Source organism: Pituophis catenifer, unplaced genomic scaffold (assembly GCF_029215685.1).
Source record: "Pituophis catenifer annectens isolate HBS135680 unplaced genomic scaffold, rPitCat1.0.hap2 SCAF_4, whole genome shotgun sequence".
Classification (NCBI taxonomy): Eukaryota; Metazoa; Chordata; class Lepidosauria; order Squamata; family Colubridae; genus Pituophis; species Pituophis catenifer.
In genome coordinates this window covers 74,374,436-74,392,974 of record NW_027256884.1, presented here as the reverse complement: position 1 = coordinate 74,392,974, position 18,539 = coordinate 74,374,436, and the positions used below count along the sequence as shown (strand labels likewise).

At 39.1% G+C, this 18,539-nt stretch overlaps 2 protein-coding genes across 2 annotated transcripts in view; both read right to left on the bottom strand.

Annotated features, from left to right (window-relative positions):
* PRDM15 (PR/SET domain 15) overlaps window positions 1-1,730 on the bottom strand; it is a 47,334-nt gene extending 45,604 nt beyond the window's left edge. Inside the window, exon 1 of the mRNA XM_070943494.1 lies at window positions 1,695-1,730. The gene's annotated coding sequence lies outside the window, so the exon portion shown is untranslated. The remainder of the gene's footprint in view (window positions 1-1,694) is intronic.
* Window positions 1,731-6,826: 5,096 nt separating this feature from the next.
* C2CD2 (C2 calcium dependent domain containing 2) overlaps window positions 6,827-18,539 on the bottom strand; it is a 37,329-nt gene continuing 25,616 nt past the window's right edge. Inside the window, exons 11-14 of the mRNA XM_070944275.1 lie at window positions 16,400-16,513; window positions 15,209-15,336; window positions 13,262-13,577; window positions 6,827-8,994 (exon numbers count right to left, since the gene is read on the bottom strand). Of these exons, the coding sequence (XP_070800376.1) occupies window positions 8,774-8,994; window positions 13,262-13,577; window positions 15,209-15,336; window positions 16,400-16,513 (779 nt within the window). The 3' untranslated portion in view covers window positions 6,827-8,773. The remainder of the gene's footprint in view (window positions 8,995-13,261; window positions 13,578-15,208; window positions 15,337-16,399; window positions 16,514-18,539) is intronic.

The window sequence follows — 18,539 nt, the reverse complement described above, 5'->3', positions numbered from 1 at the left end:
TTAGAAATGAGACAGAAATAAAATCCTGCAATAAAATGAGCTATAGGAAAAATTCTAGAAAATGTAGGATATTGTCTTATACATTTTAAGATGAAAACATGTCACAGCAAATCCAGAGAGTTAAACTTAAAAATAAGTCTGAAATAAAAGCATATTTTCTGCTAAAACATCATATAACTATAATTAAAAGTGTCCCTGTCCAAATGTCATTCTTCTGGTTCTTCCAAAGTACATGTAATACAGCATATTTATTAAGTTTTGACAGAAAACAGTGAAATACGGCCCTAAATACAAGCAAATAGCATAAAATGTATGTCCACGCAGTACAGCCCCTTGGAAACATCTCTGCTGATCTTTCATTATTTAATTTCCAAACACAATCAGTGAGATTTAATGGTGATTAATTGTGGAATTCAGTACAGTACACATATACTAGATGTTCCACTGAATACTGAACTTGTCTTAACATGCCATTCAGACACTGCTTCTCCATATATCAGTCTCGCTAATAAATCCATAATCACTAACTCCATTATAGAGGAAGAAATGTTTACTGCAGTGGAAGAATAGGAGATGCAAAAGATGATTTCTGCATATGTTTAATATTAACCACACGTTAAGAACTATCAAGTCACTAGTGATTAGTACAGTATTCCACTTCTTACTCTTCAATCATAAGAGTGGAAAAATGGTAAAAATATGTGCTTTGCTTAAGGTTTCAAGTATTCTTTCTACGGTTTTGCTTATCCATGCAGTAGCTGCTTGGAGTTACTTTGCATACTGCGCTTAAAAGAATGAGATACGTTCGCTTGATCAAATTCCTTCATATGAAGTTCGAGAATGAACTTTTGCATAAAAGGGACAAAGAGGTGGTCCCTTCCCTCTGATTGCCCTTCGTGGATTTTGGAACAGGCTGTCGCAGAATTGAACAGGTGAGTTTTGCAGCAGTTAAAGCGCTGCATTCCAGATGTGGTGCGCTTCTGTTCTTATGCTGCCCTGAGAAGACGGACGCTGTGTCCGACCCAGCCAGACTAGAGAGCGCCTGGCTTTTTTCTTTGCCGATGATTCGAGCCTTAAGTCCGGGCGAAAGGAGGAGGAAAGGAAGGATCCGAGGCGGCTCCGTCCTCCTTCTCCTGCACACGCCAAACCCCTTGCCCTTACTAGGCAGGCGAGTGGCACCCACAAAGGCCCATCCCACCACCGCTCGCCGGACGGCTCATTTTGTGCCTCAGTTTCGCTCCCAGGTTATCCCACCCGGTTGTAGCGCGGGATTGGCGGGGGGGGGGAGAGAAAGGGCGGAGGAGCCTCGACAGCCGAGGGCGGCGGCAGCGGTAGCAGCAGCAGGCAAGCCCGTCACCTCCACGCAGGGAGGCAGCGGCTTGCCTGGGTCGGGCCGGGGATCCGGGAGCGGCTCCGCCGGGTTTTGCCTCGGACCCGCCTCACCCTTTCACAGTGCGCGCGGCCGCGGGTGGCTGCTGCCTGTAACAAAGAACAGGCGGCGTGGAGGACGCGAGCGGGACGGAGGGGAGGGAGGAGCAGGCGGCAGCACGGGCGGAGAAGGGACCCCGCCGCGCCGCCCTGGGAAACTCCACGGGTGGAAAAGGGCTCACCGGCACTGGGTCCCGCGCACGGGGCAAGGAGCAGTTCCTGGGAGTAAGAGAGAGACGTGGATCAAGGCGGGGGCTTGGCATTACCTGTTTTTGGAATGTTGATACCCGGATCGAGTCCGGACTCCGGGTTCCGATCCGAGCCGGAAGCCACGCGCCACCGGAAGCTAACGCGTGACGTCGCAAAGCATCATGGGAATTGTAGTTCGGGGCGGGATAAAGTTGACTTGCTCGAACCAGATAGACGGAGAAGCTAACAACTGTCAGCCAAGTTGATTGGCAGTACAGAAAGGAAAGGAGCGAATTACTGCCTTAGTAGCTGCTGTATAGACATTAGCACTGGTTCGCTTACAGCCATTCCATATCGAAGTCCGGGAGAAATTCCGGCATTAACAGAATGCGAAGGCACAGACTTGGTAATAGAAGTGGATTACTAAAAACAGTAGAATGAATAAAAACTGATGACGTCCAACTTTTGATCAAGCAGATGAATGTGATGAAGCTAGTTTGTGTTAATGCAGTTCCTTCAAGTTACCAGTGAATGTCAACTATCACTGGAGACTTGATTTTAAAGTAGGAGAATATGACTCGAGTGGCATTCAGACTGGAGCTGTAATATAGCTTTCAGCTCCATTTCTGTAATTAGGATATAAATTGAATGAATAAATAAATCCCAATTAAACTCTTATTTCATGAATGTGTGTCTCAATATGACCATGGAGCAATACCTGACTTCCAGACTGAAGGCTCATTTTCATCACTGTTAACTATAGTACAAAGGCATCCCACTATTTTTAGAGGACAGATCCTCAGTGAGACAGCTTTTTATCCCCAGTTCATTATGGAGACAACCTTAATTTGTCCACAGCTGTTCCCATTTTAAATCAGACTTTTCTATTTTCTTTGACACAATCCTTGATGTATGAACAACTACTACAGTGCATATCATTCATATTGATGGTCAGAAGCTCATATTTGATAGTACCTACTGGTCAATTGAAGCTAATGGAGAGGGGAGAACCTGCCCTCTGGTCACCGAGGTCCAACTTTCATGTCCATTCCAATTGGCAGAAGAAACAACTTCTGGATTCTACAGAAACATCTGCCCCATAATACTTAACCTGCACTTCTACCTTAAGACCTATCAAAAAATAAATGTTTAAGAAAAGACTTATAGTTGAATTTTAGCTGGAGAGAGTTCTATTGGTGGTTTTGTCTGAAAAAAGTTTTCTTTCAACAAAGAATTTTTCGTGTCTGTTTTGCATTGTCTTTATTACTTTGGAAAGCAAAACACCATTTTACATATTATATGGGCTATTTCTAGGTGCTGCTGACTGGCCATTCATTATCAGCACCATTACTTTCCTGCAGGGTTACCAATCTGGTATATTTGGGATCTGGGTTGAAACTGTCAAGAGTTCTGCCAATTCCCCTGGTAGCCCAAGAAGGACCAACATTATCCAGAGCGGGTGATAGGGTAGAAGACTGGCTAGGATGAAGTGAGAGATAGTTCTCACAATGTGTCCTGTCAGCTTTCTCCTGCTTCACCCTAGCTTATTCTCTGCTCCATCAACGTGTCAAAAACTAGTGGAATATTCATATCCATATTTTTAAAAACCTGGGTTAATGATATGGAGCATGTGATCAAACTTGATCGTGTCACGGGCCAGATTGTGATGTATTGTGACTTTTTTATCTTTGCGGAGCCAGGCTGGGCATGGCCTGCACATGACGTATCCCCCCTGCAGGCCGCCAATTTGACAGGCCTGATATGGAGCATTCCCATGACTTATGACTTTAAAGTTACATGCTTTAAGAAGAATAATCCTCTCTCTCTCTCTCTCTCTCTCTCTCTCTCTCTCTCTCTCTCTCTCTCTCTCTCTCTCTCTCTCTCTCTCTCTCACACACACACACACACACACACACACACACACACACTTCCTGATGACACTAGTTGGATAGTGAAATAAAGCCAGGAGAATCTACCAATTATTGCCCTTAAATTGTTCCTCAGCAAAACTGTATAGATAGGACCATCCACAAGCCGCATTGCTGAGGCAGGTTACAGCATGCCCATCAGAGCAGATCAAATTATGCTGGCAAATGTTTCTGCCAACTCAGGTCCTGGAGGAATGAATGCAGTCATGAGGAAGAACCCTGGGCTATCTTTGAATAGGCTGACCTGGCTGACTGAGTATGGTTTGATGTAGGAATATCCCAAGAGGATAATGTTAACTGTATGGTTGCTGCTGCATAGTTGTTGCAGCCTAATCATTCTCTCTTTACAAAAATCTTCAAACTGTTCTGTTGCTGTAACAGAGGAAAATTGCCAGGAGAGATTTCATTGCAATCCTTTCCAGCTTGGGCCTGCTAATGCACTAGATAAGAGCTCCTGTCATTCCCAACCAAACCCTGCCAATTGGGACCCCTGCCCATTCCTTAAGCCAAATCACTTATTCTATTTTTACTGAAACATTGGTAACTATTTGCATAAAATAGGGATGTGACTAGCTTGGGGAGTGAGGGAAGTTCATTTTCTTTTGAATGGAGTGAGGGAATCTAGGCTTCCACAGAAGACAGAAAATAATGTTTCATTTTCAGCATTTCTATATTAGAAAAGAGAAAGCAATTTAGATTGTTTTCCAATTTTTTTCCTAGACTGTGCTTATGCACAGAAAATGGAAATAACAGTTTCCATTTTCTATCTCTGTCTCTATCTCTAATTTCCCTTTTTACCTTTATAGGTGGTCTGTGTCTTCCTCTATGAATTCTCCGTGAGAGGCCTGGGATTTTGAGAATTCTGCACAGGATCTTAATTGTTCCTAGCACCACACTCTTCGGGACTCAGAGGTCTGATATTGTTCCTGGGATCAGTTGGAGCTATTCTCCCATCTTAGGAGTCCCAGCCCCCAAATGCTGCTACCACTACTGGGATCACTTTGGCCTTTGCTTTCCACATCCTCTTCAGTTCCTCCTTCAGGCTCTGGTACTTCTCCAGCTTCTCACACTCTTTCTTCCTGATGTTGCTGTTACTTGGCACTGCTGCATCCATCACCACTACTATCTTTGGTCCTTATCTACTATTTGGTTGATTGACTAGTACCTGCTTTTCTGTGTGGGTCTGGAAGTCCCACAGTATCTTAGCTTTCTTAATCTCCATGATCTTCTGTGGGATCTCCCATTTGGACTTAGTCTAGCACATATTCTGTGCTGATGTTTCTGTATGCAACGCCAGCTACTTGGTTGTGCCATTGTGTATGCTATTCCTGCCTGCATCTTACACCTTGCCACTATGTGTTGGACTGCCTCTGCATAGTCTGCAGCTTGGATCTTGTCTAGTGTGGTAGATCCATGAGTCTAATGTATGAATCTGGTGCTTAATGGCTATACTTGTGTTGCTATGACCAGTGCCTCAGTGCTCTTTTAGTTCAGCTCTTTCCACCCAGGATTTCCCAATATCTGCCACCTCAGCTATCTGTCAATGGCACATTCCATACAGGATCTTGTCTTGCCATAGCACTGCTTGATTTTCTTCCCATGTCTGCTTTTGCCTCAAACATTCTCTCAGCAGCTTGTTTGGGTGCCATCTTAATGATGTATTCTTGGGTGCTCTGAGTTTCATCCAGGACAATGGCTTTGACACTTACTACACCACAACCACCCTCTTTTTAGGTAGTGTATAGTCTCTGGGTGTTGGCCTTGAGGTGAAAACCTCCATACATAATGAGGAGCTTCAGCAGCTTCTGTGTCCTTCTTTGACCAGCTCATTATACTGGCATGGTACATGATGAGTGGCAGATCACACATTAATTGCATAACTCTTTTTCTTCCTTGCCTCCTTATCATGATTCCCATATGACTATGGGATACCAAGGTACTTGTAACTGGTCTGTGCGCCCGCTATGTGGGCTATTGGTAATTCCACCCCATCAATCTTAATTACTTTCCCTCTGTTGACCATCATCTCCCCACACTTTAGTCTGAATAACAAGTTGATGTCTCATTCATTTTTAGTCTACAACTAGATGTCAACCATGTACAAGAAGTGGCTGATACAGTAGTTTTATCACTCTTGAATTTGTATCCATATCTAATCCTTGTGATTATCTGGCTGAGAACAGCAGTGGGGATAGTGTATCACTGTGGCATATGTTGCACTTGATGGCTACTTGTGTGACCTATTTTGAGTTGACTTCCAGTGTTGTTTTCCACAGCCACATTGAGCTCTTGAGGAAGGCTCTTAGTGTCCTGTTGACTTTTTATACTTCTGAGCTTTCATAAATCCATGTGTGTGGCATTGAGTCGTAAGCTTTCCTGTAGTCAATCCAGGCTGTGCTCAAATTGGTCTGTCTAGACCAGGGGTGTCAAACTCGTGTCCTGTGGGCCAGATGTGTCATGTGATGGTTCCACCCCCACCCAGTTTAGCAAAGGGGGGAAAGTCCAATACATCATGTGACGCCGTGATGATGCGAGTTTGACACCCCTGGTCTAGACCTTTAGTCTTGGGCAACTTCTCTGTTTTTGAGCAACTGGCATTTTAGTCTCTGGTGGTGTTTCTAGTGCCCTTCCAAATTGTGCTCATGTACTGGCCCATATAGTACAATAACTTGGTGGTGATGCCTGGTAGAACTTTATATATATTTGTGTGTGGAAGGATCTTTCCTCCAACAGTTCTGATATGGTCCTTGCAACTTAATACCTCCAACTCTGCAACTTGATTTTCCCTCCATTGCCTTATACCCGTGATGGTGAACCTATGGCACGTGTGCCAAAAGTGGCACACAGAGCCATCTTTCTGGGCATGCCAGCCATCGCCTGTTGCTCTTCCGAGTTCCGGCGCGCATGGGAGCACCAGAAACCAGAAGAGCAGCTCTCAGGCACGCATGTGCATGCCGGGAAGCTGAGCTTCTGGTTTTCACACACGCATGCGTGCCAGAAACCAGAAGACCAGGTGACCGGTGCGCATGTGTGTGCCAGAAAGCAGAAGTTCAGCTTCCCGGCATGCACATGTGTGCCGGGGAATTGCTCTTCTGGTTTCTGCCTCCCCCCCCCCCGGTGCGTGTGAGTTTGCTCCTGTTTCAGGACTCGGTACCAAAAAGGTTCACCCACATTGGTTTAGAGAGTGCTGTAAAGAACAATGAAGCGGTATATAAGTCTAAGTGTTATTGCTACTCATTTCTATTAAAACGATTAAGATAAAAATCACAAACCACATGACATACCTTTGGTACTTTTCTTTAAAATCCAGCAACATAATTTTGAGTCATTCAAATAACAATTTTAAAAGTGTTCAAGTATTTGTAAGAGTTACAGAGCAAGTTCTTTTGTTTTTAATTTGGCATTTCATGTGCCAAACACAAAGCTATACATTTTTTTTAAAAGACAAGACCAAATGTCATGCAAACCAATTCTAACTCCAGGTACATGGAAGCAAGTTTACATATGTGTCTAAGATAAACATAGTATAGGTAGTCCTTGTTTAAAACCACTTACTCAGTGACTGAAGTTATGATGACACTGAATGGAAATTCTGGTCCCAATTAGAGTTGTTAAGCAAGGACTACCTGCACTTACTATGGAAATAAAGTATTTCATACAGATAACCCCGTAGCAGTCAGTCTATAATATACTGTCATTACAAAATTGAGAATTTCCACAACTTTCCAGAAATTTCTGTTTCATTTCAATAATGTTTTGTATGTTGGAGTTCATTAGGCTGTATTTTTAACATCATTATTGCAGTTTATGCAAATCACTGATCCATAGGAGGAACAGCTTTATTTCAACGAATTCTTTTCGTTTATTGATTTAAATCACAGTGATGGAAATGGCACCAGATTTACCCTGAACAAATGTAACAGAACTTGATTTTAGAATCTACAATCAAGCCATATATTCCACAGCAAATCCCTAGTGAATGAGAATACATAATGTTTGGTAAGAGAGGCAGAAGAGAAGAAATGTTTTTTTTTAAATGAACAAGTTATAATATCCAATGGAAAGAAATGGGGAACACTTCCCCTTATCTTTTCAAATACGCAAACTATGTCAAAACAGAAACATAATAGTTGAAACTTAAAAAGAGTGAGCATGCTCTAATGTCACCTGTCAGTATGCTGCCATTAAATTATTAATATACTCTATTTTAGGATTTCCAAGGCACATTGCAATATTGACAATGTTGTTTCCAAGTATTGTGGAAGTAAGAAATAATCTGTGGTTCTTTATTTTAGACTAAAAGGATATCTACAGAACAAAAAAATTAGATTCCTATTAAGTAATTATATAAATTACCAGTTTGTATTACTAGCATCTATCAAAAGCAATACATTTACATGTGTTTAACAACTACTGTATTGTGTTTCCTAATTCAATATTTTATTTTTCCTCCAGAAACATATTAAGGCTGAAAATTTATGCATTTTTATCTGGGATTACATTAAATTCCAATGCATACAACAAGAATTGTTCCTATACATACACACAAGTGCATGCACACATGTGTGCACAAACATACAATTGTACAGTAAAATACAGATCATAAATCTGAAGGAATATGGTAGCATATTTTCAGATTTCATTAAAAGATATACACTTTCATGAGCTGCATCTTATTTCATCAGCCTTCATCAACTTCATGAAAGCTTATGCATATTAATAATATGTGTTAGTCTGCAAGATTGAATCCAGACTCCATCTGATTTTTGGATGAACTAATACAGATCTCTCCTACAATTTTCTTAAATCATTCAGCCTTTATCACAATTTCTTGTTTTTTCCATTTTCCCATAGGCACAATAGCCCATTTAAAATTTGCATTGTGGCTCTTTAAAAGTGCAACCACTACAGATATGTATTAATGCAATAGTTTTTCATTGTAACTCTTAGCTATACTTGAATTTCAAGCAAAAATGCATTTTAAACCTAATTTCTAGAAATTATATTTTAGACTAAGGCCTACTGAATTAAATTAGCTAATTTCCAAATAAATATGAGTTATTCTCTACAGTTTAGTAACCATAGTTCTAACTCCAATCATTCCCTATCTATGGTTTGCTATCTTCTGTGAACCATCTTGCTAGTGAACCTCATAAAGGATATGGTAGTTCATTTTTCTGTAAACAATTAGACATGTGCAGCTGATACAATTTGGCAGGTTCTAGAATTTATGCATGTGGTCCAACTGATGAGCCATTTAGTTTGGTCTTGCTCTTAAAAATAGTTTTCTTGTTTAGAATTCGTGTTAAGGTTCCTCCTTTCTTTTGAGTACCATCAGATCTGGGTTGCTGTAGGTAGGAAAGATCATTATGTGATTGGCTCATTCCTGGGTCTTTTTTATGGTGTCTTCGAAGAAAAAATAACTTTGCACTCTTTTTTAATATTCCACCTGCAACAATGAAAATATATAGTTAGCTTCACAAATCAACTTTATCTGAAAACCTGAAATTCCCTAAACTACGGCAACTAAGTGCTTCACAGTTATACTGGATCCCATCAATTTCATAATTGCTGGTCAGGATTGGTGTGGACTTTATGGATTGTGATTTTTTCCTCCCTTAGACAATTACTTAATGTTTCTGAGCACCACCACAAAAGGCAGGAGCTGTTGACATGGTACACGCCTTTTCTTAACAGTAAGTGTTTTTTAAAAAAATCAGAAATGTCCAAAATCTCAGAATGTTAGGCTCCCACCTGAAACTGTAAAGATTTTGAGCTTAAAATGACAAATTCATAACATATTCACTTCAACTTCCCGAATTAGCATAGCTGGCTGGGGAATTCTTGGAGTTGAAGTCCACACATCTTCAAACTGCCAAGGCTGAGAAACACTGATATACAGTACACATTTTACCAATGGAAATATTTTAGATACCAAAATGCCAGGAACAACCCACATGAACCTTGCAGATCTTCAGGGTTTCCTAAACCACAGGCTGTAATGAAAAGGTCATTAATCTCAGAGAGCAGGAGCTAAGACTGAAACAGTGGTGTCCTTAAAACCTTTAGTTATACACCATCATATTTCATATGCCTGTGGATCTCGCTCAGAACTAGCAAACTGAAACATGTCAAGAGGTTGATCTAGCTCTAAGTATATTTGATATTGAAGTGCATTAAATAGCTCCTTAAATGACTCTGATAGTTGGGAGTTTGAAAGAAAACATCTGAAAACACAATTATATATATATATATATTATATTGGTGATTTCCTACAACTGTCACTTTTGTACTAAAACTGTTAGCCATCTCTGACTAGTGATGACGAAGCAGAACAAGAAAGAGGTTTTCCATAAGAAATTTCCTTGACGTAGAGAAAATAAGTTTTCAAATAGTAAAGATTTCTCAGTTATCTTTTGAGAAACAAATAACATAGACTTGCTGAATCAATGAATAGAAAAACATGGACGAAGTCCAGATAAAAGAAAATACATTGAATTGGCTCAAAATTCAACAAGAAAAGTTAAAGCATCTCTCCTTCCCTCGCTCCCTCGCTCCCTCTCTCTCCCTCCCACTCCCCCCCTCTTGCAGTAAACCAGCTAAACTGAATTAATAGGTTTTACTTCAAACCTGCTCATCAGGTTTTTGCTGCTATTACAAAATAAATGCAATTCTGGCTCATTTTTATTAAGTTTGTTTTTACTAATTACTCATTTTAAATTAAACCTCAACTAATACTTTAGTAGCAATTACGTCTAGAAATAATATTTTCAGATTTTTTTAGGTCTATAATGTATTCAAATATATTTAATTTTGGGAGGCTAAATAGAGAGTACAAAGGAGAAATAGAAAAGGAAACTGGATTTGGCTACTGGAAGAAGGAACAAGACATCAAATGGTCCTGTGCGTGACGGTAGATATATGCTGATAGATATTCAACAAATATAAAGGATTTTAAATTAAAGATTTCATAAATTAAATATACAAATATTATCTTTAATATTGAGCAAACTTTTCTTCAAAATGAATAAAAAATAATCACAATTAAAACTATGAAGAAAATCAATAACAGCTTTAATGAGCATTACTACCCCCCAAAAAAACCTTATTTGCATATTTTGAACAACATAGAGTTACTATTTTTTTCAAAAGTATGCCAAGAATTACCAAACTTTGGGAGAAGTATATAAATAATTGGTTGGCTTTCAAATCAGAAAGGTTACTTTAATCGAAGCATTTCCTCTATGTAAGTTTTTCATTTTAGATGGACCTACTTCTAACTTCCAGCCTGGCTGTGGGAAAAGGACTTTTAGGAAAATGGGTCAAAAAAAGATTCAAACTTTTATGTTGCCAATTTGTTCAACCTCTGTTTAGCACTTTAGAAGACAAAGCAAAGATATAGAACTTTGAGGGGCTGTAGTCTTGAGTGAAATACAAGATTCTAAAACATAAGTCTATACAAAACTAAAAGTTATTATTTTTAGCTGATAAAAAGAAACTGAGCATAAGGTGTCTTTACTTTCACATCAGAAAGAGGGAATACTACTAAATTGGAAAGGATGAGACATCAAACAAAACTTCTAGGAAGCAAAAAGAATACGTGGAAATCAGAAATTATATCCAGAAATGGATTTCAATTGCATAGGTTGTGAAAGTTTGATTTTTCCAGGACAGCCTAGGTCAAGACTCATGAAATGATCATACAGCCATTGAAGGAAAAAAATGAATTCTGTGAAACAAATCTATGCATTATAGATAGCTTTCATAGAAAGGTGAAGAGACAGAGAAAAGAGATATCTGTAGAGAAAAGGCCAGCTCAAGAGAGAAAAGCCAGCCAGTACAATTACCTCTTACATTTTTTAAGTTGGGAAGAATATAGGAGAAACAATACTTATATTTAAGCAACCTTCTAGACTGCATACATATCAATGTAGACTACCAAATGCAGGGAATGTTATTCTGCCAGTAGGTAACTCACTTGCTATTAGTACAGTATGCTGGGTAATAACTTCTAACTCAGGCTGCTGCTGATCACATTATGGCTAGTGTTATCTGTTCCAGAAAGCTGAGAGAGCAAGAAAAAAAGGAATATTGCCTAGGAGAAAACTAAAGGCTCCTGCTGCTATGCTGCGCAAAAGAACCCCCCACCCCCCAAATAATGCCTGGTTTTCTTTGTCTTACATTGAAATCCCAAGAACCCACAAAAGAGTCTTTTTAAAAGATTTATATTCAAAAGACAGATTTATTTATTTATTTATTTATTTATTTATTTGATTTGATTTTTATACCGCCCTTCTCCAGCAGGACTCAGGGCGGTGAACAGCCAAGGTAAAAACATAGCATACAAAATTTAAAACAATTTAAAAAGATATTAAATAATTTTGGCCCACAATTTAAAAACACCCCAATAAAATCAATTACAAATTAAAACTGAAAGATGGGATCAAGCCAGCCCGGTTAGATGAAATAAGTGAGTTTTAAGGGCCCGACGAAAAGTCTGGAGGTCCGGGATCATATGTATCTCTGGGGTAGGTCGTTCCAGAGGGCGGGTGCTGCCACAGAGAAGGCTCTCCCCCTGGGGGTCGCCAGCCGACATTGTCTGGCCGACAGCACCCTGAAGAGCCCCTCTCTGTGCGAGCGTACTGGCCGGTGGGAGGCTATTGGCGGCAGAAGGTGGTCTCGTAGATACCCAGGCACTAAGCCATGGAGCGCTTTAAAGGTAGTCACCAACACCTTGAAGCACACCCGGAAGACCACCGGACCACCAGACAAATACATGGATTTTCACAAGAACAATTCATTCTACAACAAATTGGGCATTTTATGGTCTCCAGGCCATATTTGGCCCTTTGGCGATCCCTGTCTGTCTGTCCCATGTGAGGTCAATTGGAAATTAGAAATCAAATGTAAATAAGTGTACGCCATCCATGCAATACAACTTATTTTGAAGGTGACTGCTTTTTCAATTTATGTGTGCTTATGCACCTTCATAGTAATAAAACCATAGAAATTAGTTTTTTTATAAAGCAATAAAATTAATATTGAACAGAATTAAATTCAACCTATTGGTTCAGCCCTCCATAATAATCCCAGTTTCTCATGGTGGCCCCTTGGGAAAATTAATTGCCCACCTGTTCTAGAATAACACATAAATATTGAAAAACCATAGAGAGGTTTTGTTACACACACACATTTACTTTTTAAGTGTTTTTCTTCAAAGACACAATCTGAAAGTAAAACAAAATAGCAACATGGTTGCTCTGTTAAGAAGACTGTTCCAAATTATTACCAGGAAAAAGTAAAGTATAAGAGAAAGTGGCAAGAAATACCACCAGCTTTTCTCTAATCCCTATTCACAACCCTAGTGGGGTCAGGACACACCCCCCCCCAATGATATGCTGTAGATTTTCTAAGTGTGCCCAAGGCTCAATAATATTGCCTTCCCTGGTTTAAATACAAGACTAATTAGAACAGCTTCCCACTTCTGGCACTCTAAAGTTTTGGACTGGAATTCCAAAGATGCCTAGAATAGAGATGGGGAACTATGGCCCCCTTTAGGACTTGTGGACTTCAACTCCCAGAATTCCTGAGCCAGCATTCTGGGAGTTGAAGTCCACAAGTCATAAAAGGGCCATAGTTCCCCACCCCTGGTTTAGAAAATACCTGACTGGAGAAGGCCATGACACTGATACCCCTTTAATAGGAAAGATTCATACCTTTGGACTTCTTCACAATTTCAGATTCTGAGATGCTTACAGAGCTCCCTGATATCTTATCACAGTCTTGGTCTAGTAGTGCATTGTTGTGCCATTGATGGCGACTGTCATCTAAGGTCCAGGCACCATGGCTGTGTTCCTGGGGTTCTTCAAGGGCAGATATCGTTTGGGAGGCAGCTAGTGATACTTTTTCATCTGAAGGGGATTGTGCAAGACACCCTTCAAAACTAAAAGTATCATCTTGGTTACAGGAGCCATCCATGGCTGCTGCATAGTCCATCATAAGTGCAGTTTTGCTGTCCTGAGATAAATTAGTCTGAAATATGAAAAACAAATACCACAGCCAAAGCACCATTAGTTTTGAATAAAATTAGGACCAAAAAAGATTTTTTAGATATGCTTAAAACATTTGTGGCAATGTTCTACCATGCACACTTGGACATGCTGTGGAATAAAAAGCGAGTTTCCTTTAATTTCATAACCATGCTTATTTTTCCCCATGTTCTTCCTACTGTTTAAAATAACTTTTAAAGTAAAATTTAATACAAATATTTCTTTTATAAAATCATATATAATGGGGCAGGGAGCCTGTTTGGAAATACACACCCATGGATCCTTAGTCATTGGGCTGGAATAGAAGTGATTAAAATCTGCTTGATTTCTTCTTCTGTAAGACCATCAAGTGGTACAGCATCTCTTAGGAATTCGATCTTGCCTCCTTAAGCATTTTTCCCTGTTCTTTTCCTTCTTGTCCACAGCATGTGGCACTTTGTGCCCTGGGACCTACATAATCTTTTGCCCAGGATTTTTTGCTCCTTTGGTTCTCGGCTTCAGCTGCACGTCTCCTCTCTTTCTTCAATGGCCCTTTCTTCTTCCCCCCATCTTTTGTCATACATACTCATTTCTGAATTCCCTTCCCATTCTCTTCTTTTAAATATCTATATTCAGGTTCTACATGTTTTAGTGTAGTGCAACTTGGGATCTTTTCTAACTTCTGTTCATGTAGCTACTCCTATGAAAAATTTTCAAGGTCAAATTATTCTTTCATATTCAGCGCAAAACCTGATATGTTTGAACTAATTCTGCTTTGTTTATTCGTGTCAGAAGCATCACAATTAAAACGAGGCATACTCTACAACATTAAATTTTAAATATAAAATACAAGATTAAAATATGTACAACTTAAACAAGTCTTGCTCAGGAACTAGCAACTTTAATTGTTGTCACGCTGCCATGAGGTCCTCAAGTGTACACTGATCAGAACACAAAGAGTAGCTGTACTGTATGTATGGCATGAAAGGAGACATGAAAGGAGCCTCTCCAAAGAATATATGTTCGTAACATATTCGGGCGTCCCCTGGGCAACAGCTTATAGCTGGCTAATCCTTTCAATCCAGAAGCATCCGAAGTGTAGTGAAGTGCTCATTTCCATCTGTGACACTAATTCTACTACAGACATTATTTTCTCAGAAGCCAGGATATTTTTGACAGTACCAGCCAATGACTGCCGTGAGGGTCTTTAATATCACCAAAGTGCCATAGGTACCGTATTACATCACAGATTTCAATAACAAAATTAGAAGTTGTCTTGTGCAAGCATGAAAAAATACTTTTTCCTCACTTCTAGCCAAATTTTAATTAATTAACTCATTACATTTACATGCCTGATTCTAATGACCATGCTTTTTACCATTAAGTACAGAGAAGCACAAATTATTGTTTTTACTGCATGACATGAAAAACTTTAGCAACAATTAGTGAAATATTTCTGATGCTTGCAGTATTCAGAAGAAATGTCTTTTCTTCTCTGGGAAACCATGTCTTAGTCTAGAAATTCAACTGCAAAATAGCATATAAATCCAGTGGGGAGTTTTTTAAAGAAGTTTTAGTAGAAAAAACCTGATCTTGAATTCATTAAATAAAAGAACAAGCATGATTATTTTGTACCTTTGAAATCCCTGATATTATGATGGTGCTTTTTTTTCTGGGAGATTTGAACTTTTGCTTTGCAGATTCACTGAGCTGTTGAATGGCTACTTCAGCCACAGGATCTGTGCCATTCAACACCAGTAACTCTGCCAAAATAAATACATAAATAAGAGAATGACTAGATAAAATAATCAACTGCACAATACAGGATCAAGCAAAAATGCCTTAATAGAAATGTATTCTTTTGTATAAATTAAAATTCAATTCTTTAAAAACTAAACCAATATTTTCCATTGCTTTGTATTTCAAGAAACAGTTCTGTGAATTTTGCTTGCATTTCATCAATAGAGGCAATTCAAAGTTTAAATATACATGCACTCAAAATACATCATGTAAAAAGTATAGGTTACATGATAAACAGCTTCATAGCAAATTAGTCCTAAGCATTTCAGAGGCAGATTTGCTTTTCAGGTTCTATCAACCAGTTTCTTGTAACTAAATATCAGAGATTAAAATGGAATGCATATTTTTTTCTAGTTTTTCCTTTTTTAAAAACGTTGACAAAAAGGGATATATATATAATGGATGCATTTATCATTATTCACTGGTTTCAATGTGGATAGTAGCTTAAAATACGTAAGAAATAATTAGAAATAGGGGCAGAAGTTCCTGTGTTTATGACATAGCATAATCTTCTTAAAAAGAAAAAAAAATAGCACATGACAAATTCTGGAGAAATTCAATAGAATCTAGCTATTTGTCAAAGGAGCAGATTTGAGTAGTAGTATTTTCTTAATACTACATAGAAGCTGCTCATTGATATTTCATATCTCCTATGGCATTATCCTATAACTCTTTTAGTGGAAGATTATGTCGTAGAAAATGTAATGAACTTTTACCATGTTTTCTTCATAAAAGCAAGAATGAGAATCACTAGATATCCCTTTCCAATTCAAATTGCTCAATTTCTGTGACTCTTTTAAGTTTAAGTATTATTGTTCACCATGGCACGTATGGCATATATAGAAATCAGGCTTATGATTATTCTGTGGGGGGGGGGGCTAACATAACACAGTGTCTTCCAATTCAAAATCAGTTATATAAACTGACCCTAAAAACCATCAATGCCAGCTGAATGTTTGCTTGATATGAGTTTATTAAAATACCACTGTCTGAAGATTGTCCCATACATTTCTAAAGAAAACTCACCAGTATCTGAGGAAGATAAAGCCTTGCTTACTGAAACGTTCTGACAATGGATTGCTTGAATGGATAAATCCTTTTCAATCCCTTTCAGTTTAGCAGGACTTTGCACTGGGGAAACTATTAAATAAAATAGCTTGTTTATTGTTTCATTTATACATTATAAAGGACAAACCCAGCAAAACATTCACCTTTGGCAAATGGATAAGAAATTAAATACATAGATCTGATATTTAGACAGCTAAAAAAAACCTTTACTATACTAATCTATACTGTTGGTTGATCGTTTGCTTTGACTTAGCTTAAAGCAGTGTATATACAGCATAATATATATTCATTCAACAAACAATGGTTTAAGCAAACCATTAAGCAAACTATTAATTATTGTAACATATGATTTCAATCTATCACTTACTTCATTTTAGTTTTTTTTTTTTAAAAAAAATACTTTATGGGATATGAAAATACACTGTCTAGAAATTCAAGAGACAGAGAACTATTTATAAGACAGTCAAACCACACTGTTACTGTTTGTATTTCTTTTTCATAGCACAGATTTTTCACTCTTATTTTTGTTTTGAAGCGGCATTCATAGTACAGCACACAACATCTGTTTGTTCTGAATAACATAGTTAATTTAGTATTATGCTTGGAAGGGATTTTAAACAGATCTTTAAAAAAGACTTATGTGTGAGAAATAAAACCAGCTTATTACTACTACTAGCTACTACTGTTGTCCCGTATTTTATTTATTGCTATTTTACCTGCACAGTTAATCATTAGTGAAGCAGGAAGGAAAATCTTAGTTCCTTCTGCAATTTTCCATGTGCCTTCAAGATTTGACTGAGGAGATGGGCAACTCTCCCAAACAGAATTAGTGGCCAGCATATCAGCAAAGAAACTGAATGATGTTGGATTTTGTTTAGTCATCTGAAACCTACTTTTCCAATGTTTAACTTGCAAGACTATGCAAATAGGTACACAATATGTCTCTCATTTATACTACTTCTGAAAATAGAATATTATTTTACTGATACTGAATTAAAAAAAAACATTTTAAACTAATGTGTTTGATAGTACTAATATGGAGAAGTCATAGTAGAATACTAACTATGGATCATTCTACAATTCTACTAAAGCTTGCTGCTTTATGTAAAATAATCAAGACAATCCAGCACTTTTGTTCTATGGGAACAGAGCTAATAGGTACCCTATTAATTTTATATAAGACGGGATGAATCCGATCGAACACGGGTAAGAGCTGCTATTAAGGCCTACCTTGTGGCAATTCATGCGGCAAAGTGTAAATACTTCTCCACACTAATTGCATCTGCAGATAATCCCCCAGCGACCCTCTTTAAGGTGAGCCTCCTCCTCCTGGGGAAGAAGAAGATTGAGGTCCACCTGAAGGGGCATGCTGAGGAATTTGGGATTTTCTGGAAGACAAAATCACTCGATTTCGTTCCCAGTTAGATGCCGGCGTGGTTGCTGGTCCAGTGGAAGCCCCTGAGGCAGGTTCTTGCCCTGTTATGTGGGAACAGTTTGACTCTGTTGCTCCTGAGGAAGTGAACAGGATCCCAGGGAGTATGCATGCAAGCATCTGTGTTTTAGACCCATGTCCCTCCTGGCTTGTGAAGACTTCCTGGGAGGTGGCAGGCGGGTGGACTCTGATGGTGATTAATGCTTCCCTACAGGAGGGGGTAGTGCCCCAGCACTTTAAGGAGGCTGTGGTTTGCCCTCTTCTTAAGAAGCCATCGCTGGATTCCACCCTGTTGAATAATTTCTGACCTGTCTCCGGGCCGAACTGGGAGGAACCCACCACTGTACCCAACCCATCAGAGCAGGGAGGCAGGGAATGTTGTGGGTTCCATCCCCTAGGGAGATAAACTTGGTGGACCCAGAAGAAAGGCCCTCTCAGTGGTGGCTCCCACTCTCTGGAACATCATTCCCCCAGAGATTAGAATGGCCCCCACTCTAACTTCTGGAAGACGCTGAAGACCTGGTTCTGCCAGCGGGCCTAGGGAACCCAGAGCAGGATGAAGCCCATTAAATGGCTCATGTGATCTGCTGTCACTGGGGTGAGGGGTGGGGAGTGATTATGTTGTTATGTTATGTTATGTTATGTTATGTTATGTTATGTTATGTT